This window comes from Peromyscus maniculatus, chromosome 14 (assembly GCF_049852395.1).
Source record: "Peromyscus maniculatus bairdii isolate BWxNUB_F1_BW_parent chromosome 14, HU_Pman_BW_mat_3.1, whole genome shotgun sequence".
NCBI classification, from domain to species: Eukaryota; Metazoa; Chordata; class Mammalia; order Rodentia; family Cricetidae; genus Peromyscus; species Peromyscus maniculatus.
In genome coordinates this window covers 33303854-33325401 of record NC_134865.1, presented here as the reverse complement: position 1 = coordinate 33325401, position 21548 = coordinate 33303854, and the positions used below count along the sequence as shown (strand labels likewise).

General features: G+C 37.4%; 1 protein-coding gene and 1 long non-coding RNA gene across 3 annotated transcripts in view; one reads left to right on the top strand and one right to left on the bottom strand.

Annotated features, from left to right (window-relative positions):
* Positions 1–5322: 5322 nt before the first annotated feature.
* On the bottom strand, positions 5323–13463 carry LOC143268434 (uncharacterized). Of its 2 annotated transcripts, none has more exons than XR_013044323.1 (3): positions 12869–13463; positions 11672–11798; positions 5323–7184 (listed from the first exon to the last, which is right to left on the bottom strand). It is a non-coding gene; the product is annotated as an uncharacterized LOC143268434 (long non-coding RNA). The 2 variants fall into 2 exon arrangements; XR_013044324.1 differs by lacking the exon at positions 12869–13463 and adding an exon at positions 12150–12854.
* Positions 13464–14324: 861 nt separating this feature from the next.
* Positions 14325–21548, top strand: part of Meox2 (mesenchyme homeobox 2) — a 58519-nt gene continuing 51295 nt past the window's right edge. The window contains exon 1 of the mRNA XM_006983947.4: positions 14325–15411. Within this exon, the coding sequence (XP_006984009.1) occupies positions 14898–15411 (514 nt within the window). The 5' untranslated portion in view covers positions 14325–14897. The remainder of the gene's footprint in view (positions 15412–21548) is intronic.

Below are 21548 nucleotides of genomic sequence, written 5' to 3'. Positions count from 1 at the left end.
GAACTCTAAATGTCTGTATATGCAGGTGGCCTTATTTCATTTTATATTGGTTTGAATGTGTGTATGTCCAGGCAGTGTTAGTTCACTTTATATTGGCATAATGAGTGTATGTGCATGTAGTGTTTGCTCATTTTATACTGGTGTGATGAAACAGGTGAGATAGACTAGCTTTATTAACAGAAGTGGTTGGTGTCAGTCAAATTTTGGAAGTTCAAGGGCGTGACACTGACATCAGCTGCATTCCAATAAGGGCCCTCTTTGTTCTGTCCTATCACAGAAGCAACATGAGAAAGTAAGAGATCACATCTTTAAAGATGAACTTGGTGTCTCACAGTCCTCTCCAAACACATGTCTACTTCACCTAAGGACCTTTCACTAAGTTCAAGCTCACACTGGTTCCACATGGTTCTGCTACTTCTCAGCTCTATCACTATGAGAAACAAATCTACAACACAGGAATTACACCCATAGCACAGCGCAAGTCTAAGACTTGCTTTTGTTTGTACATCTCTGTGCATTTCTACTACATCAGTGTGTATATTCTCGTTGTGTTGAGAGAATGTTAATATCCAAAAATCAGTAGCAGTACTAAGAGAAAGAGGAGCAGTAGAAAGATGAGGAGAACAGTATAGCAGGAAGATAGATAGATGATAGATAGATATAGATAGATAGATAGATAGATAGATAGATAGATAGATAGATAGAGATAGATAGATGATAGATAGATAGATAGATAGATGATAGATAGATAGATAGATAGATAGATAGATAGATAGATAGATAGATAGATAGATAGATAGAGAGGGGGAGTGAAGGAAAGACGGGAGGAGTTTCTTTGCTACATGAATGCGAAATCATATTTTATGACATATTCAGCTTTTATAAAAGAACATTATTGTTATGCATTAGCAAGTTGAATTTATTTATTTTTGCATTGTTAGGTTAGCTGAATGCATTTTGCACATGGTATCAATCTGATAAAAAAAGGTAGCACTGGGTTTTCTTTGAGATTTCATAAAATAATCTCAGTTCTGAAACTCATTAAGATTATAGTTTAACTTGACAACAGCTCATTCCTCTTAGGCAATGGGAGCTGTCACGTGAGACAGAATTTCTCCTTGTCATAACTTAATACAACAACACCTTCTACCCCTTTGACCCCACTAAAGATCAAGCCCTACCTTTGCAAAATGGTGCGGGACAAGATTCCTTACTCAACCTCTATTTTCACATACAGGAGAAGTGGTTTCAAATTTACCATAATTCAAAGCATGAAGGGCTAAATTTGTCCAAGACAACACCTTGGTTTTTAATGCAGACCCCATGAAGCAGCCCATGCAGCCTCTGAGCCTTGAGTACAATGTACTCCATATGCTTCAGCTGACTACACAGACTGACAACTGAATCTTTCACATTTGAGTTGATGCAGGTTGATTCTGTATTACAGACAGCTCAAGAACACAGTTCAGAATAATTGCTACTATTTGGACTGAAAAATAATTGTTTCTTTTAAGACAATTTTTTAGTAAAGATAACCAGTACACTTAAATATGGTGGTATTTTATTTGTACTGAAATGTGATTTTCATTGTATGTTAATAAATAAAGTTGTGCAGGGGTCAGAGCTATTAGAACCATAGCAAGAGCGTGGTGGTGGTGGCAGAGGAGGTGGCAGTGGTGGTGGCGGCGGCGCACGCCTCTAATCCCAGCACTTGGTAGAAGAGCTAGGTAGATCTTTGTGTGTTCAGGGATACAGCCAGCATTGGAGACATACGCCTTTAAGACCTGGAGGGCGGTATTTACAGGCAGTGATGAGGTAGTCATGTGTTTGTGTTTACAACCAATGAGAAGGCAGAATTTAAAGACAGACACACAGGAAGTAGCTCTCTTTCGGGGAGGTAGGAGCACTGCAGGAGGTAAGATTTTAGCTCTGAGCTCTGACCTCTCGGCTTTCTCTTTTACATTGGTTCTGTGTTTCTTATTTTGATAAGACAGTTGGTTACATCTACACTTAAATTAGCTCCTAGCTCATAAAAACTACACAATGATAATGTCTGGATGTGATAGACTCCTTTAACATGAAAAAGGTCTAGCTACTCAAACTAAGAATATTTTTTCTTATCTTTTTTATTGATTTTTTTCATTCATTTTAAATACTGACCACACTTTCCCCTCCTTCCTCTACACCAGTTCCCTCCCCTGACCTCCCTTCTGCCTCCCTTCCCCATTCACTGCTCCTCCGTCTCCCTTTGGAAAGAGGCAGACCTCCCTCCCACGGGAGTCAGCAATGCATGGCATGTCAAGTTGAGGTAGGACCAAGCTCCACCCCCTTCTCCCCACTCCTAACCCTACCACTGAATCCTGAGCAAGGCATTTCAGCATGGGGAATAGGTTCCCAATGATAGCAGGAATGTTTTACTACTTCATATATATCATTAAACTATTTAGAAATGGTAATAGCATCCCCCTGATAATAAAATTTATGTATTCATTAATAAAGGTCCCAAAACTCTTCTGGAAGACTTTAGGTACTACCTGCCAGGGATGACATTAGCTAACTCAGATTGCTGTCACTTTGAGTAAATCTTATATATCAAGTAAGATGTGTGTGAGTGTGTGTGCACATGTGAGCACAAGTGTGCATATGTATACCAAAAACGTGTTATGTGTTTAGTACATCTTTCTAATACACTTGATATCTGCTTTTTCTTAGCACTGATTCATGACTTTTCTCTTCTGTTTTTAGTTTTTATGGTGCTGGGAATTGGACCCAGCTCCTTACACACACTGTGCATCTAACACTTCTCCAGCCCCTACCACAGTATTTATGCTGCCATTCATTACATTGGAACGTAATTCTTAGTGGTGATACCAGTATCTACCATGATACAAAACAATTTATCTAATCAGCTTTTAGCTTATGATATATTTTAGTAGAATAATTAAGTTTAGATATCTAAATATACATATATCTTTTGATATACCTGATCAATTTTTTTTCTGGCTATATTAATCCACCTTTAATTACTAAATTAAAGTTACAATTTATAAAATGCTAGTTTCTTCTTTAAACCTATTTAGTCTTTAATCAATAAAGTATGAACTGTATTATTCTCCTGGACCGTTGCCATGACAATCTCCGTTTGAATGTTCATTGCTTTTTTGGTTGGAGAGACCACCTTCTTTAACTGCAATTTTCAGTTGAAACTGAAACTGAACTGACTTTATATTTCACTGATTAAATGGGCTCATTGTATAGACATATAGAATCTTCACAATTTATTTCTTCATTGATAATATAGTGTCTGATGAACTTTGTTCCTTGTACTTTTAGGAACTTTAATTTCCCTGTATTTATTTCTATATGTTCAAAGGTGTTTTTCTTTTTAGATTTATTTAAGTAGGATTTTCTTGGGCAAGCCATATTGAAACTTTTATTTCTTCTCTCCTTTAATTTTTTTTTGACAATGCAAGGGTAGTACCTAAAATATTTACTCACTAAAAGTAACTTTAATTTCATGATTTTTAGAATCTACTTAAACATAAAAAAAAGAAAACCTGAAGGAAATGATGATTGACTATGTGAGGATAAGAGAAAATAATACTGCTCAAATAGTTGTCCCAAGCTGGGCAGTGGTGGTGCATGCCTTTAATTCCAGCACTTGGGAGTCAGAACCAGGTGGAACTCTGTGAGTTTGAGGCCAGCCTGGTCTGCAGAGTGAGATCCAGGACAAGCATCAAAACTACAGAGAGAAGCCCTGTCTTGAGAAAAAAAAAAAAAAGTTGTCCCAAATTTGCACCTATTAAAGTAATTAACATACCAAACCAATCAACCAAAATTAAAAAACAACAACAAAGATCCAGCATTTGAGGCAGGATCTCACTGGCTTTCTTGCACATGTCATAGAGATTAGTAGTTTTTAGTTTGCAGTCTGAGATCCATTTGCTTCTTCTTGGGAGCCTCACTGAGCCCTTTAGGAAAAGTGAACCCACAGTGTATGAAGAAGAGGATTCCTCACTTGCATCCATCATAACAGCTCTGCTTCTAACTTAGACTTTACACAGTTAGGTCCTACAATGAGAGGCTTTGGAAGAAAAAAGTTTCTGATAGTATCTGGAAGGCACTGCTTGTTAAGGTTTTCCATATTCAATTTTTATAGAGTTTTATTTTAATAAATTTTATATAAATCACAAAGAAGCCATTCTAGACTTAGGAAGCAATTCAATTAAAGCATATCATGTGTATATTCAATATGTGGATCCAGCAGATTATTTCAGAAGATGTTAATTCTTAACCTCTGTGAATTTCAATTCTTAAATTCTTATTGTTTGAAGGGTGTTTTATTTCATTTCTGTAATTAATATTTTCACATTGTACTAAATCTAGGGCAGAGTTAGTCCCCCAGATACTATTCTACTAAACTTCTGTTGTTTAATGGAGTATTCATTACTGTTAAACCAAAGTTTAGATCCATAAAAACTCAAAATCAAAAATAGTCAATAGTATTATAAATTTATACCAAAATACTATAGGAAAGCAATGGCTCATAGTTTCTTCCTCACACTTTCATAGCTCTTGGTGAATTTGTTATGTTCCAATATGAGTTTTAATGTATTTGCTCCTTGTCAGTCATCCCAAATTCTAAGTTTTACTTTTTTATTTTTATTATAATCTCATTTTGAAAGAACTAGAAAACTCAAGTGAGATACATGTGACCTGGGGCTGTTTGCAGGAGCTTGAAGTACAAGCAGGAGGACCCGGGTTCAATCCCTACCAGGCAGGTGTAAACATCCAGTGCAATGGCATGTACTTGTAACGGTAACTCTGGGAGCTAGAGACAAGAAGATCCTTGGGCTTGCTGGTCAACCTGGCTGCTTGATTGTGAGCTCCAGGTTGAGAGAGAGACCCTGTCCCATAAAATAAGGTAGAGAGCAAGTAAAGAAGACACTAGGTATTTTCCTCTGGCTTATAGACACACACGCACATGCACACACACAAGTACACACATAGACACAGACAGCCACATACACAAATATGTGGAAAATAAGTATATGAACATTTTATTTAAAATACTGAAATAACATTTTACATTAATACATATTTCTTTTAGTTTAGTGTCTATATCTGTGCATTAGACAGGACTTCTTTTTTTTTTTTTTTTTTTTTTGGTTTTTCAAGACAGGGTTTCTCTGTGTAGCTTTGCGCCTTTCCTGGGACTCACTTGGTAGCCCAGGCTGGCCTCGAACTCACAGAGATTCGCCTGCCTCTGCCTCCCGAGTGCTGGGATTAAAGGCGTGCGCCACCACCGCCCGGCCAAGACAGGACTTCTTAAAATGTTAGTGTTAACTAGAATACAGTATAATGAAGAAATATAAGTAAATATGAATAAATACAATGTAATATATATAAGCATTTTCTTACAGGGCTTGTTTTAGACAGAATATAGCTTCTTTTTCGTATAGAATTTGTACCTGTAGATTGATGATAATAATGTTCACAAGTACTTTCATGCTAATATTCTCTGATATAATACATCACACAACTTGCTTGCTTAATTACATATAGAGTATATAATTTAGTGAAGCATGATCCTAATTAGTCTTATCATTAAAAACCAGAGTTAAATATCAGGATAATAACCTGGAAGATCAGAGAAGCAGGAGAGCAGCCACTAGTGACTCCTTACCTCTTCAGATCCTCCAATTGAAAGGGGCCAAGATCCTGCCTCTGCCCTCCCTGCCTTATTACTTCCTGTTTCCACCTTCTGAGTGCTGGGATTAAAGGTGCGAGCCACCACTGCCTGGCCTCTATGGTTAATTAGTGGCTAGCTCTACCCTCTGGTCTCCAGGCAAGCTTTATTTGTCAGAACACAAATAAAATATCACATAACAATTTAGTAAATAATTGAAATGTTACAAGTGAACAATTTTACTTTAGGTAGGAAATCTAGACACAAAATTTTAATTAGCTTGGCTATAATCCAATGTCAGTAATTGAGAAGACACTACATGGGAAGTATCTCTACAGATCATACTACAAACCATCACAGGATGTATGATACTAATTGAATATAAGAATCATATTGGACATGAATTACTCTGATTTACATAACTAAAAATTGATCTAACAACTCACCTGTAAATGGCTTATAGACAAAATCCCCAAATGAACCCAAATATCATCACACATATGGGATGTAACTGTTTTGATTTCAATGGAAGTAGAAATGAGCCTCTACTTTAGAGCAGAAAACCACATTTACATTACTCATGAAACTCACAAAGCTAAGATTCTTGAAGCTAGAGCAAGTTAAAATGTCTTTGTGGCTGTAGTTGTAGCCACATGTTGCTGATGAGATCAGAAACTACAAAGCAGCCCAAAGATGAAGCCTATAGACCTCATGCTCTGCTGAGTGTGTTTACTGAGTACTTTGCATGGACAACTGCACTAGAAAATGCAATTAGAAGATTCAAGAAGGCTTAAGAAATGTATTTTAACAGTGTAAGCTTTGTGAATTAGAAGTGAATTTGAGTTGGTCAAAGCCTACTTTAAGGAGACATCTGTGGTTCACCAGGTAGTGTATACTCCAGAATATTTTCCAGGCCATTTGCAAGTATGCACAAATTGTTTGGTCTGTGGAGTGGTGAACAGAAATGATACTTATCCCCTTTAGATTAAAATGTAAAAGCCCAGGTATGTGACCCTCCATTTCTCTTACCCTGCTGGGGAATCTTGCAGACTCTTGCTGAGATGACTAATCCACAATATCGATAGTTGCCGAGAGAGTCAGCCATAATGCCCCAGAATTTGGATGAGTAAAAATATAAGCATTTGTTGAGGCAATAAGATGTGGAAGTTAACTGACTGTGACAGCACTGTCCACAGCACTCTGAAAATACACCTGGCTGGCCTTCCCTCACAAGGCCACTGCCAAACAAACTCTTTCAAGCATATCAACAGTTAATTAACAGTGATGCTTCTGATGCACAGAGGGATAACTGGATGTCTTCAGCTAGGATGCTTTTCTGTTCCAGGAATTCCCTCTGACTATTTGAGATCTTCAAGGCAGTTTTCCAGGTGTGGTCCCACACTGGGAAGCTCCAATTGTGGGGTCAAAGAGGATCAACTTACAGAGTGATTTCAGGTCTTACATCATTTTGACAGATCTGTATGTAATTTGGTACCTATTTGCAAAGAAGGAAATAAGTAAGGTAAAAATTCAATAGACACTCACTCTCTGGCTCAGCACCATGGAAAGTATGGTGTCAGCTACACAGGCCATTTGAAAGATAGCAATAGCTACACAAGTACAGTACAATGAAAGTAATTTAATTTTAATGTTATATTTTCATTAGCTTAAATTAATGGCATCCATCAATGACCATTTTACCATGCCCTCAGTGTAAAGGGTTATTAATTGAACAAGAAATCTTTGAAATTTGGGATACATTTAATCTTATAGCCAGTCTTCATTTACAATACCAAATTCCCAGTGCTCAATCCCCACACGAGACTCTATTTGACAGTGCAGCTCAAGGTGTAAGCTAAGTTTATTCAACATTTGCTGAACTTATGTTGCACATCATGATAAGCAAACACAACATTATTAGATTCCCTTATGATAGTATTAATTTGTGTTGAAATCAATATAGCTACAAAATGAGAAAGTGATAGAGCTAAGATCCAAACAAATTCTTAGTCCTACCCCTTAAGATGGAAGAAAGCTCTAAGCAAGAGTGTGTCATGAGACTCAATGTACTTCAAGAAGCGGGAATGAAGCCCTGGAATAAATTTATAATATTGGTGATAGAAAAAAGATAGGTAATTAGTATGAAAGAGGTTCAATAGAGAATACTCTTTTCTTATGTTTTCAATGGGAAAAGGAGACATATAGACTTGTTAATGTGGGCTCTTGTTTTCAACTTGAGAGTGATATGGGTCTTTGTCACCTGAGACTAGTATCTTGCAAATTTTTGCACTGAAATTGCTAGTAAACTGTTTTATTTTAGTCATTACATATCATATCTGACACATATGATAGATAATAATGATTTACAAACTGCTGTTGAAGTTAAAAAGGTGTTACATAACACACATGGATCTATATCAGCAATATTTAATGCTATTGAAGAAAGAAAAATGACAGCTAACAACAAACTCAAGGCCTAAAGTATGTGACATTCAGTCTTCTAAGGACTTCTTTATATTTTCACACATAAAACAGTCTTGACGTTACAATGATCTACAGGTATCTGGTTGTCTTTGTATCTGGATTCTAAGTGTGAATTATCTAATTAGCAGTGTACTCTACAACTGTGTGTGAAATACTTTGGTGGGTATGATGCTAATCTTCAAAAGGACTTGGCTTTTGACTCCGATGAAATCACATCAGGGAATGTGGTAGAATACAAGAGCTGACTCAGAACAGAACTTGAAGCGTTGAAGTATCTCACTGATGTGATTTGATCCCCGGGTAAAGACCTGCACAATGGGCGCCATTGGAGTCTTCTGTCATCTACATGCTGAGGAGTTTTCATTTAATATATATGTCCTTTTATGTAGCACATACAGATCTTGATTTTGATTATAGCTTCTAATACTTATGGTTAAAAATGACTGGTAATCATTATTCCAGAGAAATACCTTTTCCTGGGTACCTTATTTAACCTGTGTGTCTGCTGAGGTAGGCTTGCAATTTGGGAATGATCTAAGCTTCAGATAACTAACTCAGATAGTGACAGTTGTTGAAATTTTGTTTATTCCTTTTCATATACTATTATACCAACAAAGCAAAACTCATCCTCTAAAAACAAATTAAATTTTGAATGTAAACATTTAATAACAATGAGTTTGAATCCACCAATTTATAAGATGGAGAGTGATCATTCAGAACTACAGTTTTCCGTAGCTTATACATGACTAAGCACTGGTCATGACTATCTAAATGTCTCACTGTATTCATGTGATCATTTGAAACAGTCTCAGAATAGGAATATTTAATCATTATTATATCTATCAAGTGTGTGTGTGTGTGTGTGTGTGTGTGTGTGTGTAAGAGAGAGGGAGAGAGAGAGACGATTAAATATAAAACTTGCTAATTAATTTTTAATCTAAGTTAGTGAAGACATATACTTAGGGATTTTATCATTGATATATATATATATATATATATATATATATATATATATTCATATGACTTTATATTCATATTAAAAACAAAGCTGTTCTCCATATAGTTAAGTTTATTTCACTCTTCAGTTTGCGAGCTGCTCAGCACACTGCTGTCTGTTTTTCCGTCTCTACTGACCCTCCACAGGCCAACTTACATGGAAGGGATGGGTGGTCATTTTATCATTTTCATTCTTGTTTGAGATAATTTTAATTTGGAAATGGATTCAAACAAAATACTTCCTATCATTTTTGAAAGTAATTTCAAAGCTCTAATACCAAGCAAAGAACTGGCCTTAAAGTTTTAGAAATTGTTACATGAGAAGTCTTATTACTTGGCTTTTAGTTTCTACTTTGTTTGGATCATGAATAATCAACCTTCTGTTTTATGCCTATAAATAAAAATCATGGCATCTATGGAAACCAGTTGACTTGAGGTATTGAGTCTCTTCGTATACACTTGGAGTGTGTATTAAATATCTTAGGGAAACTATGTTAATACAGCTAAAGCAGAGGTTTCAGTGATTCAGATCATGAACCATGCTCAAAATGGAAAAATAACTTTAAGAATAAAATGGTCTACAAATTGATGAAGTATAGAATTTACACAGTTTCTACACAGGAGAATAACCCACATCAGTGCCAAAACGGCATCAGTTTTGCCAAACTCTTAAAGATGGAAAGCTCAGAACAGGACTAAGGTTTTACCTGGCATTCCAGCCTTAGGTTTCAATAGAATTTTTGTTTTTGGAGATTTATGAACTTATTCTTAATTCAGTACATTTAAAGGTGCACAGCATTACCTTTATTATGCAGGAGGAATAAAAAGTTCAATTCTCTCAAACTGTGCATTATTAGTTAATGATAAATGACATACAGTGCAATGTATAGCATTTTGTTCTAGAACTATCTTGCACTAATGGCCTTATGCATCTATATTTAGGTATGAAAAGAAGGTATTTTTTAACTATAAGATTTTTAAGTGTCTCCATTTGTTGACAAAATAACATAGATGATGAATGGAGATGAAATATAGACAAAGATAATTATTTCTCATTTTTATTATTATAAGTTAACTGTCAAGCAACTCTAGTTTTAAGACAAATATACAAAAGATATTCTAGTTTGAAGCTTTTTGAAATCTAGGAGCCAGTTAAGATCTTCCCAACTTTAATGCTGTCCAGAAATGAAGGCAGAAAGCCCCATAAATTTCATAAACTATCTAAGTGTGGAAAGTGATTGGAATCATGGCTGAGACTGATCAAATATGTTTTGAACTATTAATAAAATATTTTTTAAGTTTAACTATATTAATCATGAACTATATTTCATGCTGTCTTTCAGAATATTACCCTTTCAAATGTTTTACTTTTCAAATACATATATTTTCAAATATGTCTCATCTACAAATATATTTCAAATATGTTTCAAATACATGTGTATATTTTAAATATATCACAGATATATGCATATATATGTATATTTCTATATATGTATGGCTCATGGTTTTAGGCAGAGATATACTTTTTGTTTGTCACAATTTGATTTACAATATGGTATGTGAATTGAGGAGAACTACCAATTTCTGAAAGAAATCATTAAATCTAAATATAAAAACAGAAACTAAAAAAGTAGAATGTGTTCGATAATACTTAACACTTCAGAGGTATGGTTTAAGTATTCTTTTTTTCTGTTATTTGTGAAAATATAACAAGTTTTTATCATTATAAAAGTGTCAATAGAATAAGATAAAAATGTTTACATTTTAATGATCTGGAAAAAGCATAGATATAGCACATCTGTTCCTTAAATTTTATAATACTTAATACCTGGACAAAGGTAATTCTGTAGTTAAATGAAATAGAGAATGTAATAAATCATTTAAGCTGCCATTAAATGCTTAGTATATTTGAATATAGTTGTTAAATCTATGTTTTCAAAGCAACCAACTGCAGGACATAACTGCATTTCTTGGGGAGATGCAGTACCAATGACATTCCTATAAGCAATAAGTTTCAGAGATAATCCCAAGTTCAGTCATCTAAGCCTAAGATATTACATGTATCATGCACAATGCAAAGCGGGAATTTCTTGGATTTAATGTTAATTCTCATCATCCCTCAAATGTATGACAACTTTTGAGTCACCGTGTATCTTAAAATAAAATTTAAACATTAAATAAGATCAATCTCATTTTAGATAAAAGACTATTTTTTTTAAAAAAAAAACTGCCTTTATTGTTGAATTTCACTTTATTAGTCAGACAGCTTTAAGGCATGTAATGAATGTTTAAATAGTTATGGTTATAAATCCCCACAAGAGCTAAACATTTTCCTACACTCTGTAATGCACTATTTGATATTAAACCCCTATATTTGACATTTATGCTAACATAACAGGATTTTTTTCTTTTCTTGGAATACTGAAGTGCATGTTTATGAAGGATAAATATTAGAGCTCAAATGACACTGATATCTTAATAATAAGAATTTTCACAATTCACCTTGTTATTGAAAGTCATATTAATCTTTGGATTTTTTTAAGTGCACATATTAAGACAGCTCCTAGAAAAAGTACTGTTGCTTTTTTTCCCCTGGTGTCTCTTTTCTTCATTAAAAAACAAGCACGGCCTAGAATATAAATATAAAAGTTCTGTATCATTATAAATATTCTAAAAAGGGGAAGTTTTTGAAAGTGTGGGATGGTTAGTAATATTTAAGCATTATGAAACTTCAATAGCCACATTCAGTTTTGAAAGCAGCAAGACTTTGCTCCTTTTGAGTTTAAGCACCCTGCCCTTTCCCAAGACATTTTGCTGTTCTATGCTTTATACCAGAAATCTGAACTTCTTCAGTCTTAGGAGATTTAATGTTCTGTGCCTTCAATTTCAAAGATCTTTCTTGTTTGTGTCCTTTGGAAGCAAGTCCCTCCTTTACTAGCTTTTTTATTTTCACTCTTCTTTCCCAGATTGCTGTCCTCACCTTTCCAGAGGCTAACTGACTGCTGAGGCAGGTTGTAGAGGAATTTCCGGATATGCTGTTAACATCTGATGGAGTGAATGAGAAAAAAGCCAGCACAGCCTCTGGGCGGGCTCACAAAATGCCAGCCTCTATGGAGATAGAAACATCCCTCTTGCTAGTGACTCTTACCTGCTAGCTAACATCCTAGTTAAATGCAACTATTCATTTATGAACAAAGCTGAAGAGACATGGATAGATTTTGTTAGCCACTGTCTATACATGTATTTGTCAGGCCTGTCTGACATTTCCTACACCGCTTCTAGTTGAAGGATCTTGCACTCTGCAAATATTTTCATTATCTTTTTTGGACTAATTGCTCAAATTCCAATCTGAATACAACCTAATGCTTTCAGAACCCAGGATCAACTGAGATGCTAAGGGAGTATAGGAAGGAAATATATCGTTGCACCTTGTACTTCCACATTTAGTATCAAAGCGCATATTGAAACCATAAAAAGAAGAGGAAAAAAATCAAAATATATTCCGATCATATAGGAGAGATGGACTTCCCGCCCTCTTTTTTAATTCTTAAAGAACCAAGGGTGTGGGCAATGGCAGAACAAATACTCTTAAAATCTAAGTCCTGCCAGTACCTAAAGCTCTTAGCGGCCACGCACCCCAAGAATACTCAGTGCCCCTCCTTAGGACTAGATTCCCAAATTACAGGCGAAGAACCTTACCGTCAAAGACTTGCTGTAGGCTCCAGCTCAGCCTGAGACTGAAAAGTTGAGCAGCTGGTGAACAAAAGTTTTAGCTTCTTTTTCCCCCCCTAACGAAGTCTGCAAAACTAATTTCCCTCAAAATAGGGCTCAATTTCCGTTAAAGAAAGCAGCGCTTACAAATCTTCGAATTCCTGATCAGCCCCCACTCCACTGCATCCTAAGAAGTGAAAAACAATTCGGCTTTTCACACGGATGTGAAGGTTTGTTTGGAAGTCGCCCTTCTGGAGAACCTCTTAAAACAAAGGGCAGCAGACGAATGTCAGATGGACCGCCGAAGGACGGGTTCTGCTTTGGGGACACCCCTCCAAAATTAATCAATACCTTTTCCTAATTTAAACCAGATGTCTAGTTCAGGTTGCTGTACTCATTAATCTCATTAGCAATTTCAAAGACTTGGCCATCATCTTCTGGTCACTCAGACAATGAACATGTGGCAGTTAACTGTATTGGCAGTTCAGTTCAAAGCACTGAACAAGGAGCACACACTACAGATGTCCTCCTGGTAGACACTTCCCAGACAGGACCCGACTTTCCTGTAGCTCATTCCTCAAAGCTTGTTGTGGGTGAACGACAGGACCCCCAGTAGACCCTGTGTGGCCAAGCTAATGGCTGTGCCAAATCCCAGCCCCGGCTCTCACAAATTCACCCGTGGCAACTTGTGCAGTTCATTTCCAGGAGCACAGACTGTAGGCTGGGGGGACGGAGCCGTCCTAGCAGAGTGAACTGGGGAATGTTAAGTGTGGTATCTGCTTCAAACAGAAAAGCAAGCGGCGAGGAACTGAAAGGATGCAAGCGGCACCTCGGTGAGAGAAAGAGAGGGCGCGTTTCAGGACGGACAAGAGGGGGCTGTGAATTGGCTCCTGAAGGGTTACACTATGGTGAGGCTGGACGCTACACATTTCATTTGAGACTGGATCAGATTATTCCTGACCTAGGAAAACTTTCTGGTGAGCGAATGCGAGCTGGACCGGTAAAGAGAGGTGGGAGGAGGGTCGGAAAAGAGAGGAAAAGGACACTACTAGGAGCGGCACGTGTGTGATGCCAGGGAGTCAGAACCTGCATCCATTTCTGCTTCACGCTTTCCATCGACTCACCTACGGGTACCTCTCTTTTCCGCACACAGAGCAGCTCTGTGCTATAAACCTCCAACCTTCCGTCCTCACACACCTAAAAGGGAAATACCGTGATGTGCCTAGGGCGCGGGAACTGCGAGTCTGGGAGTTTGAAAAGCGAGACTGCTTCCGCTCTTCCCCTTCTCTTGAACTCTGCTTAAGTTCTCTGTGGTCTGCAAGGTCGGGGAGCAGTCCTGGAGCGCCTGCAGGTGACCACCACCCCTACCCCCACCAAGCTTTGACAAATCTCAGTTCAAAGAATGGTGAGCCGAGCCGCGGTCAGGCGCTCAGGGAGACTGGGTGCTGGCTGCACGCAGGGCCATTGGGAGCCTATGGGACAGATCGCCTTGGCCCGGCTGACTGAGTCTCTGGGCGCTGCCCTGGCTGTGTGGAAGCTCCCAGGATCCGGCAGGCGTGAAGCAGCCGCTCCTGCCCTGCCAGCAATTGGAAACTGGAAATGAGAGAGCATGACTGAGCGGGAGTTTTGGAGGGAGTTTGCATGTGGTCAGCTCTGGGCTCCTAAGCCAGCCCCCAGCTCACATTACACTCTATTTATAACCTCTCCGAGCCATTTCCCCCATGAAAGCAGTTCTCTGGGACCACCTTCTTTTGGCTTCCACCTCTCCCACACTTGACATCTGAGCAGCTGCGAGGGAAGCTCCTCCAGGTCCCAGTGTTTATATGTGCAGGAGACTGGCCGCTAAGGTTTAGGACTGGGATTAGCCAGCTCTGCTGAAACGCGCGACTCCTAAGGAGTGTGTGTGTGCGTGTGTTGGGGAGAAAGAGTTCTAGGACTTTCAGTGAAAAGTGACAGAGCTTGGTGGCCTTTGGGACCATCGTGAAGTCTTCTGCCTGGAAGTCCAGACGTGCATGCCATGGAACACCCCCTCTTTGGCTGCCTGCGCAGCCCCCACGCCACAGCACAAGGCTTGCACCCTTTCTCGCAGTCTTCTCTGGCCCTCCATGGAAGATCTGACCACATGTCCTACCCCGAACTCTCCACATCTTCCTCGTCTTGCATAATCGCGGGATACCCCAACGAGGAGAGCATGTTTGCCAGCCAGCATCACAGGGGGCACCACCACCACCACCATCACCACCATCACCACCACCAGCAGCAGCAGCACCAGGCTCTTCAGAGCAACTGGCACCTCCCGCAGATGTCCTCCCCGCCGAGCGCGGCCCGGCACAGCCTGTGCCTGCAGCCCGACTCGGGAGGGCCTCCCGAGCTGGGGAGCAGCCCTCCGGTCCTGTGTTCCAACTCCTCCAGCCTGGGCTCCAGCACCCCGACCGGAGCCGTGTGCGCACCCGGGGACTATGGCCGCCAAGCGCTGTCACCCGCGGAGGTGGAAAAGAGAGGCGGCGGCAAGAGGAAAAGCGACAGCTCAGGTGAGTGCCCGCAGAGCACCCCCAGGGAGAGTGTGCGCTGGGCTGGGAAGGGGCCGGGAGATGCCGGAAGGCTCTGGCAGGCAAACCGCGCAACACCTAGCCCTTCCAGGCCCGGTGGCCGAATCCGTCCTTGCAGCTTCGGCCGGCCGGCCGTGTAATTGGGGGAACACGTGTTTCGCTGAGGTTAATATATCTACATCCAGACGTTCAAAGCCCTCCAAGATCGCAAACTAGTTTTCCAGAGGTGGTGAAAAAAGAGCGAGTGACAGTCTGCGAAATCGGTTAAGGAGCGTGGCGGTCCATCCACGCGCTGGGAGGGGTGTGAGCCTTGGGATGCTGCATCCGCTCCGAATGCGTGCCTGTGTACGTGCGTGCGCTTCTTCTTGACTTTTGCCTTACAAATTCCCAACTCCGAACAGCTCGATTTTTCCCATTCTTAACTGCATTTCCAGATCATTGCGCAATATCTTGAACTTTAACTGGGATTTGACAAAATACTCGGGAAAAAAAACATTTTTTTAACGTTTTGCTTTCAGAGTTCCTTAAATAGCACTCTACTTAAAATAATAATAATTTTTAAAAGCCTTCTATTTATTTGGCGAAAAAGGCATTATCTAGGAATCTAGAAGTATTTAAGGAATACATCCAAACATTGTGAATTAGCAAATGAGGATTTGAAGAAAGATCATTCTTCATAGTAGATTAGAATTATGGGGTGCTAACCTAGGAAAAAACAAACAAAACAAAACAAAAACCCCCCTGAACTTCGAAAGTGGGAAATAAAAGTAGAGTTTTGAGACGCACTGGAGAGCTCTGAGCCGCTCTGATGGTGCTGGAAGCAACAGCACTAGGGTGAGCAGACAAGGTGTGGGTCACTTGAGCAGCCCAACCAAAGGAGAGTCTCCCCCATGGGTTCAAGGACCTGAAAGGTCAGTAGCCAGTGCATTGTGGTAGTCCAGGGAAGCTGGAAGTTTCCAGGCAGCGCATCAAAACCTGTAGCTATATTTCTCATTATTAAGATGTTTCTCTTCTGCTCCTTCTCCTCCTCCTTCTTCTTTTTAATCGAGTCCTAGTTTCTCGGCAGTTACGTGGCAACCTGGATACATACTTTGGAAGATGTCACTTAATTAATAAAATGTTTGAATGTATTTAATCTTCTGTGTTAGTGAGAGTTAGAAAATGTAATTCTAGGCATTGGAAAAAATGGGGGGGGGAGTAGCATTTTAAACAATTTAGGCCACGTGTTTTGCTGTGTACGACAGTAACTGCTGTGTATTTTATATCATGTTAAATGATAACAGAAACTTTTCTCAGCCTCCCTGTGGGGTGACCCTTCCTTTCCAGCCTCAAGGATGAACCTTTATTTTCCGAGGTCCAGGGTGAATGTGGACTTTTAATGCACAACAGTGATTAGTTACGTCCAAGAAAGTTAGCACTGTCATTCATTTTTAGTGGTTATCGCTAACGCGATCTGAAATCCTAAGCTATTGAAAAGATTCCTGAGAAGGCGTGTTAGGATGCACTGGGGTTCCTCAGGCAGGGCATTTATGATCAAGAATGCTTGGAAGGCCCAACAGGTTGGCAGCTACCTCAGCAAGAGCCAGAAGCCCCAACTCGAGTCTCCTTCCGCAAGGGAACCGTGGCCTGCTTCTTAGCTGAACCAATGCCCTAAAGATTACGGCACACGAAGGAATTTTTGTTCAGGCACAACTTATTTTTAGTTGGGGAAACAGGGAGAGTAAAACTAAGAAAATTTACTTCCTTAAGTTATTTTAATAAAAACTGTCTTTAAATTGACTAATAGTTGTTTCCATCACCTCTGTCAGGGGAAATAACCACACAGCAAAGTGAAGCTTGTTTTCGTGTTGTGAATCTCATTTTAGAACACAGAAACAAAGAAACAGAATAAAAAATGTGTAAACCCCATGATGTATCAATAGGTTACAAGAATGGGAAGTACAATCATTAGCAAGGATAATGTCACTGGGGTCCACTTGGAACCAACGTTCCCATTGACAGACCATCACAGTCAATCATCAGTTGTCTTGGTATACTTAGTGAATAAAATTCATGTGTTCAGGCTCTGAGTTTATATCGATTAGATCATAGGTAAGCTTAACTCAAAGCCATCTAAGTCCTATTTCAATTTATACAGTGAACATTCAATTCAAGGTTAAGTTATTTCATACTATTCTATAAACATTTTTGACTAACCAGAGAGTAAAATAACATAGAAAATAGTTATAATACTATTTTGTTATCAACACATAAGCCTTATTTGGCACAGCTTGATTATTTCAATATACCTCCATAATTAATAAATGTCCAATAAATTATATTGGACAATCTGAGATTTATGACTACATTAGATAAATATTACATCATGCATAGTAGCACCAGTTTATATATTTAGACATTTTACAATCACTGAGTATTTACAGTTGAGAGTATATGCAGTGTTCCACTCAAAGGCATTGTTGGGACCAAGTCTTCATATACCAGTGCATGTGTGATAATTAAACTAATTTACAATAGAAATTTAAACACCAGGAAATAGTGTTAAACAACCAAATTGTGTATAAACCTTACATTTTTATCCATAGTAAAGAATCCAATGATTTCAATATATAACACTGTCCAGTATTTCTGTCCTGAAAACACATTTGAAAACACACTTATATAAACCCCTAAAGCTTCCCAATATAAAAGTCAATATTTATAGACATTATTCTTCCATTATAGTTAACTAACAATTAAAAATGACCAATTTTCATTTTATGTGCTAAACATTTTTGTAACTTTGAACCAGCTCCCCTTTCCAGCAATGTTAGTAAAGCCAACATCTGCCACTCCTTCAAAGGGACTCTTAAAGTTCGAAACTTTACAACTGTGCTTAAAACAATCAGTACAAACCAGGTGATTGGGAAAATGTCTATAAATACTGAGAAATTTTGGCTTCAATTATACCAAGCGATATAGTAGCGGGCATGAATTGTTCAAGTTTGTTAAAATAGCTGTGCTCTCTTAATCTAAGCAGCTTTTATGCAGTTAATATATACCATTAATCTGTACATATTCTCTATTCAGTTTAGTTTAGTGAAAATAAGGACGCCTTTTATTTTAAGGCATAATTTTATAACTATATTCCTTTCAAAAATATAATGAATAATTTGGGGATGTAGATTTTATTAGGTTTTGAATCATATTAGATTTTTTTAAATTGCAAATTGCTATTATAGCACAACATATTTTGTTCCGAATTATGTGAGTCTGTGTGTGTGGCTATACAGAATAAAAAGTGATGTATCTAATATATACAACAAGCTCACCTCAGAATAATGTTAATTCCATCTAATTCTGCTATTATAGTTTGATATTTCCTGTATATTCCAATAATTACACTTTCTGAAAATAAGACAAACAACTTTGTGATTTATTCCTGTCTTACTGGATTATAACTTTTTATATTTTCTTTAGAATAAAATACAATCTTTAGGACCTTGGATATCCAGGAGAATTTTGAACAGTTTAAAATCTTCAAACTATAGTATATAAAATGGCATTGTGGAACTTGCTCGAGTGTCAATTTTTAGATGAGGCCATTCTTAAGTGGTGACCTGACTTTAAGAAACAAATGTAGGAACCATTGACCTACATGAGTGGCCTTAGTTAATAACTCTCAATGTCAGATCAGGGGTTCCTTCTAAATCAACTACTTTAAGCTTGAGCGTGAGCAGAGAGTGGAAGCATGCAACTAAAAATAGGAAATGACTTCAGTTCCCTGCAGATCTGTTTATTTATTTTTTGTTCATTTTAAAACAGAGCAGTCAATGAGAGAAATGGTGGCAGATTTCACTTACATTAAACCCTGACATTACATATGTAAACATTCATATTTCTTTTATAGCAATTATCAATAAAAACCGTTATATTGATACCCTGTAAGCAAATTTCTACCAGTAAAAAGAAATAACAATATCATCATGCACATTTTCCTTCAGTATTTGGAAAAACTTCATCTTGGTGCTGGAGAGTATAATTTATAATCATGATAGAGCCTACTCAAGCTAATAAATTAATTTCAAGTGAAAATTTAATGGAAAAGGGGCTAATTTTTTGTCATATCTGGGGAAATTTGGAAGAAAATTCCATATAAAATGGAAGCTAACTTTGGTCATTTGAAAGATGTCAGTCTATGAATGAATAACTTAATGGGCGTATTTTTTAGATTTTTATTTCAGATAAAAAGTAATTTAATTCCTGGAATATAAATCTAATTAGATTTAGACTACATTCCCTCTCTTAATTTAAATATCCGATTTTAGAAAGTATAATTTTGAGCATTGCTGCACAGTTTTAAATATCTATGTCTGATTAATGAAAGGGCAGAAGTATCAATGCATTAGAAAATAAATTATGTGTAAAAATGTCTTGACATTTTCTGGGGTAATATTTATAATTGATGTCTCTCTTTCAAACTCTCTATAGTTCAAATTTTCAACTTCCTTCACATTCCCCAGTTTTTCATGATACTTTTTATAATAATAAAACATTTTGTGAGAAAAATTATCATGGAAAATGAAATTATCAGCACTAACCCCATTCTTCATTGATTAATCATGGTATTATGGCCTGATCCCAACGACTAAAAAGAGAAGAAAAGAAAAAAATATGCAGACCACACGTTAGTCCTCAAGTTTGAAATAAGAATAAGTAAGAGTAGTTTTCATTTAACCCATGTCACATCTTGTTTGTATATTTCAGTCATTGACATGGTTTAGAGTTAACAGTACTCATATTTAAAGTACATAGAGACAACTGAGCACTGGGGTTTCTACCATTATTGTCATGCGATTCTCATGGATGTTGCTTTGAGTAGCTGTATTGAACTGAAGCCCTCAAACAAGGGCGGCAAGCATGCCGTTCTAAGCAAAACCCTTCATTACTAAATCCCAGGCATCAGTGAGGCTCAGAGGCCATTGGTGTGGAATAGTTCACTCTATGTGGCAGAATGTCCCCAAAGGTCATAGGATTTAGTGTGCATCCTGGGCATTACCTGTTTGAAGACAGAATAACTCTAAATATGGTGTCAAAAAGAAAAATCCTCCTATTTTGCTTTTATTTTAAAAGCATAAAGCATTTGTTTTTCCTTTAAAAAATTGTACTGTCTAGTATGTAAATCTTTAAGAAACATTTCCTGCTTCATTATTAGTGTGATGTATGTACCATGTTGTGTAGAGGGAGCCCATGTGTCACAATGTGCATGTAGGGATCAGAGGACAACTTTGTCTTCTGTGCTTTCCTTCTGTATTTATTCAACATTAAACTCAGGTCATCAGGCTCACACTACAAGCATCTTTATTCACCGAATTATCTTGGTGGCTGAAGCATGTAAATCTTAAGAACCAATACATAACATATCTACTGATCCATATATTCAAAACTCAGACATTGTTTTTATACTTGAGAGTATTTTAATGTAAAACCTTTAGACAAAGGTATTATTAAATTAATAGAAAATTATGCAGTAAGCATATACATTTTGTGTTTGATCAAAAAGATTTCTAGTTTTCTTCTTCATTCAACAATTTAAATCCATAATTAAGAGTCCCCGGGATCTGGGCATAAAAATTGTTTATGAATTACTTATAATTATCCCAGTATTTGTGAATTCCCATGAATTATATACTTACAATTTCCATTTAAATACATGTATAAATTTATACTTCACTTTCTATAAATTGTACACTCTACATTGGCTTTTTTTTGGTAGGGTTTCTAAAAATGTTTTATAGCTTTGTTATTTTCTTATGCCTGCATGTGAACAAGAATGACCAGGCAAATTCTTGGTGTTACTATACATTTGGACAAGAGATTTGTGTGAAGAAAAGAGTTCTAAAAAAAATTCCTTTGCTTCTCTATTTTAGACATATTACAAGATTAATAAATTATTTTTAACAAATACATTATTGTTAGATCACTTTTAAAATTCATCAATTTCTTAAAAAGTTAATTATTCTAAGATATTTGTAAATGATGGTAACTTAATATTCAAATCTTTGCAATTCTACTTTCATTGAAAAATATAACATGTTTACTAGACTCATAGTCCTAAAAAACTATTCATTTATTAAAGC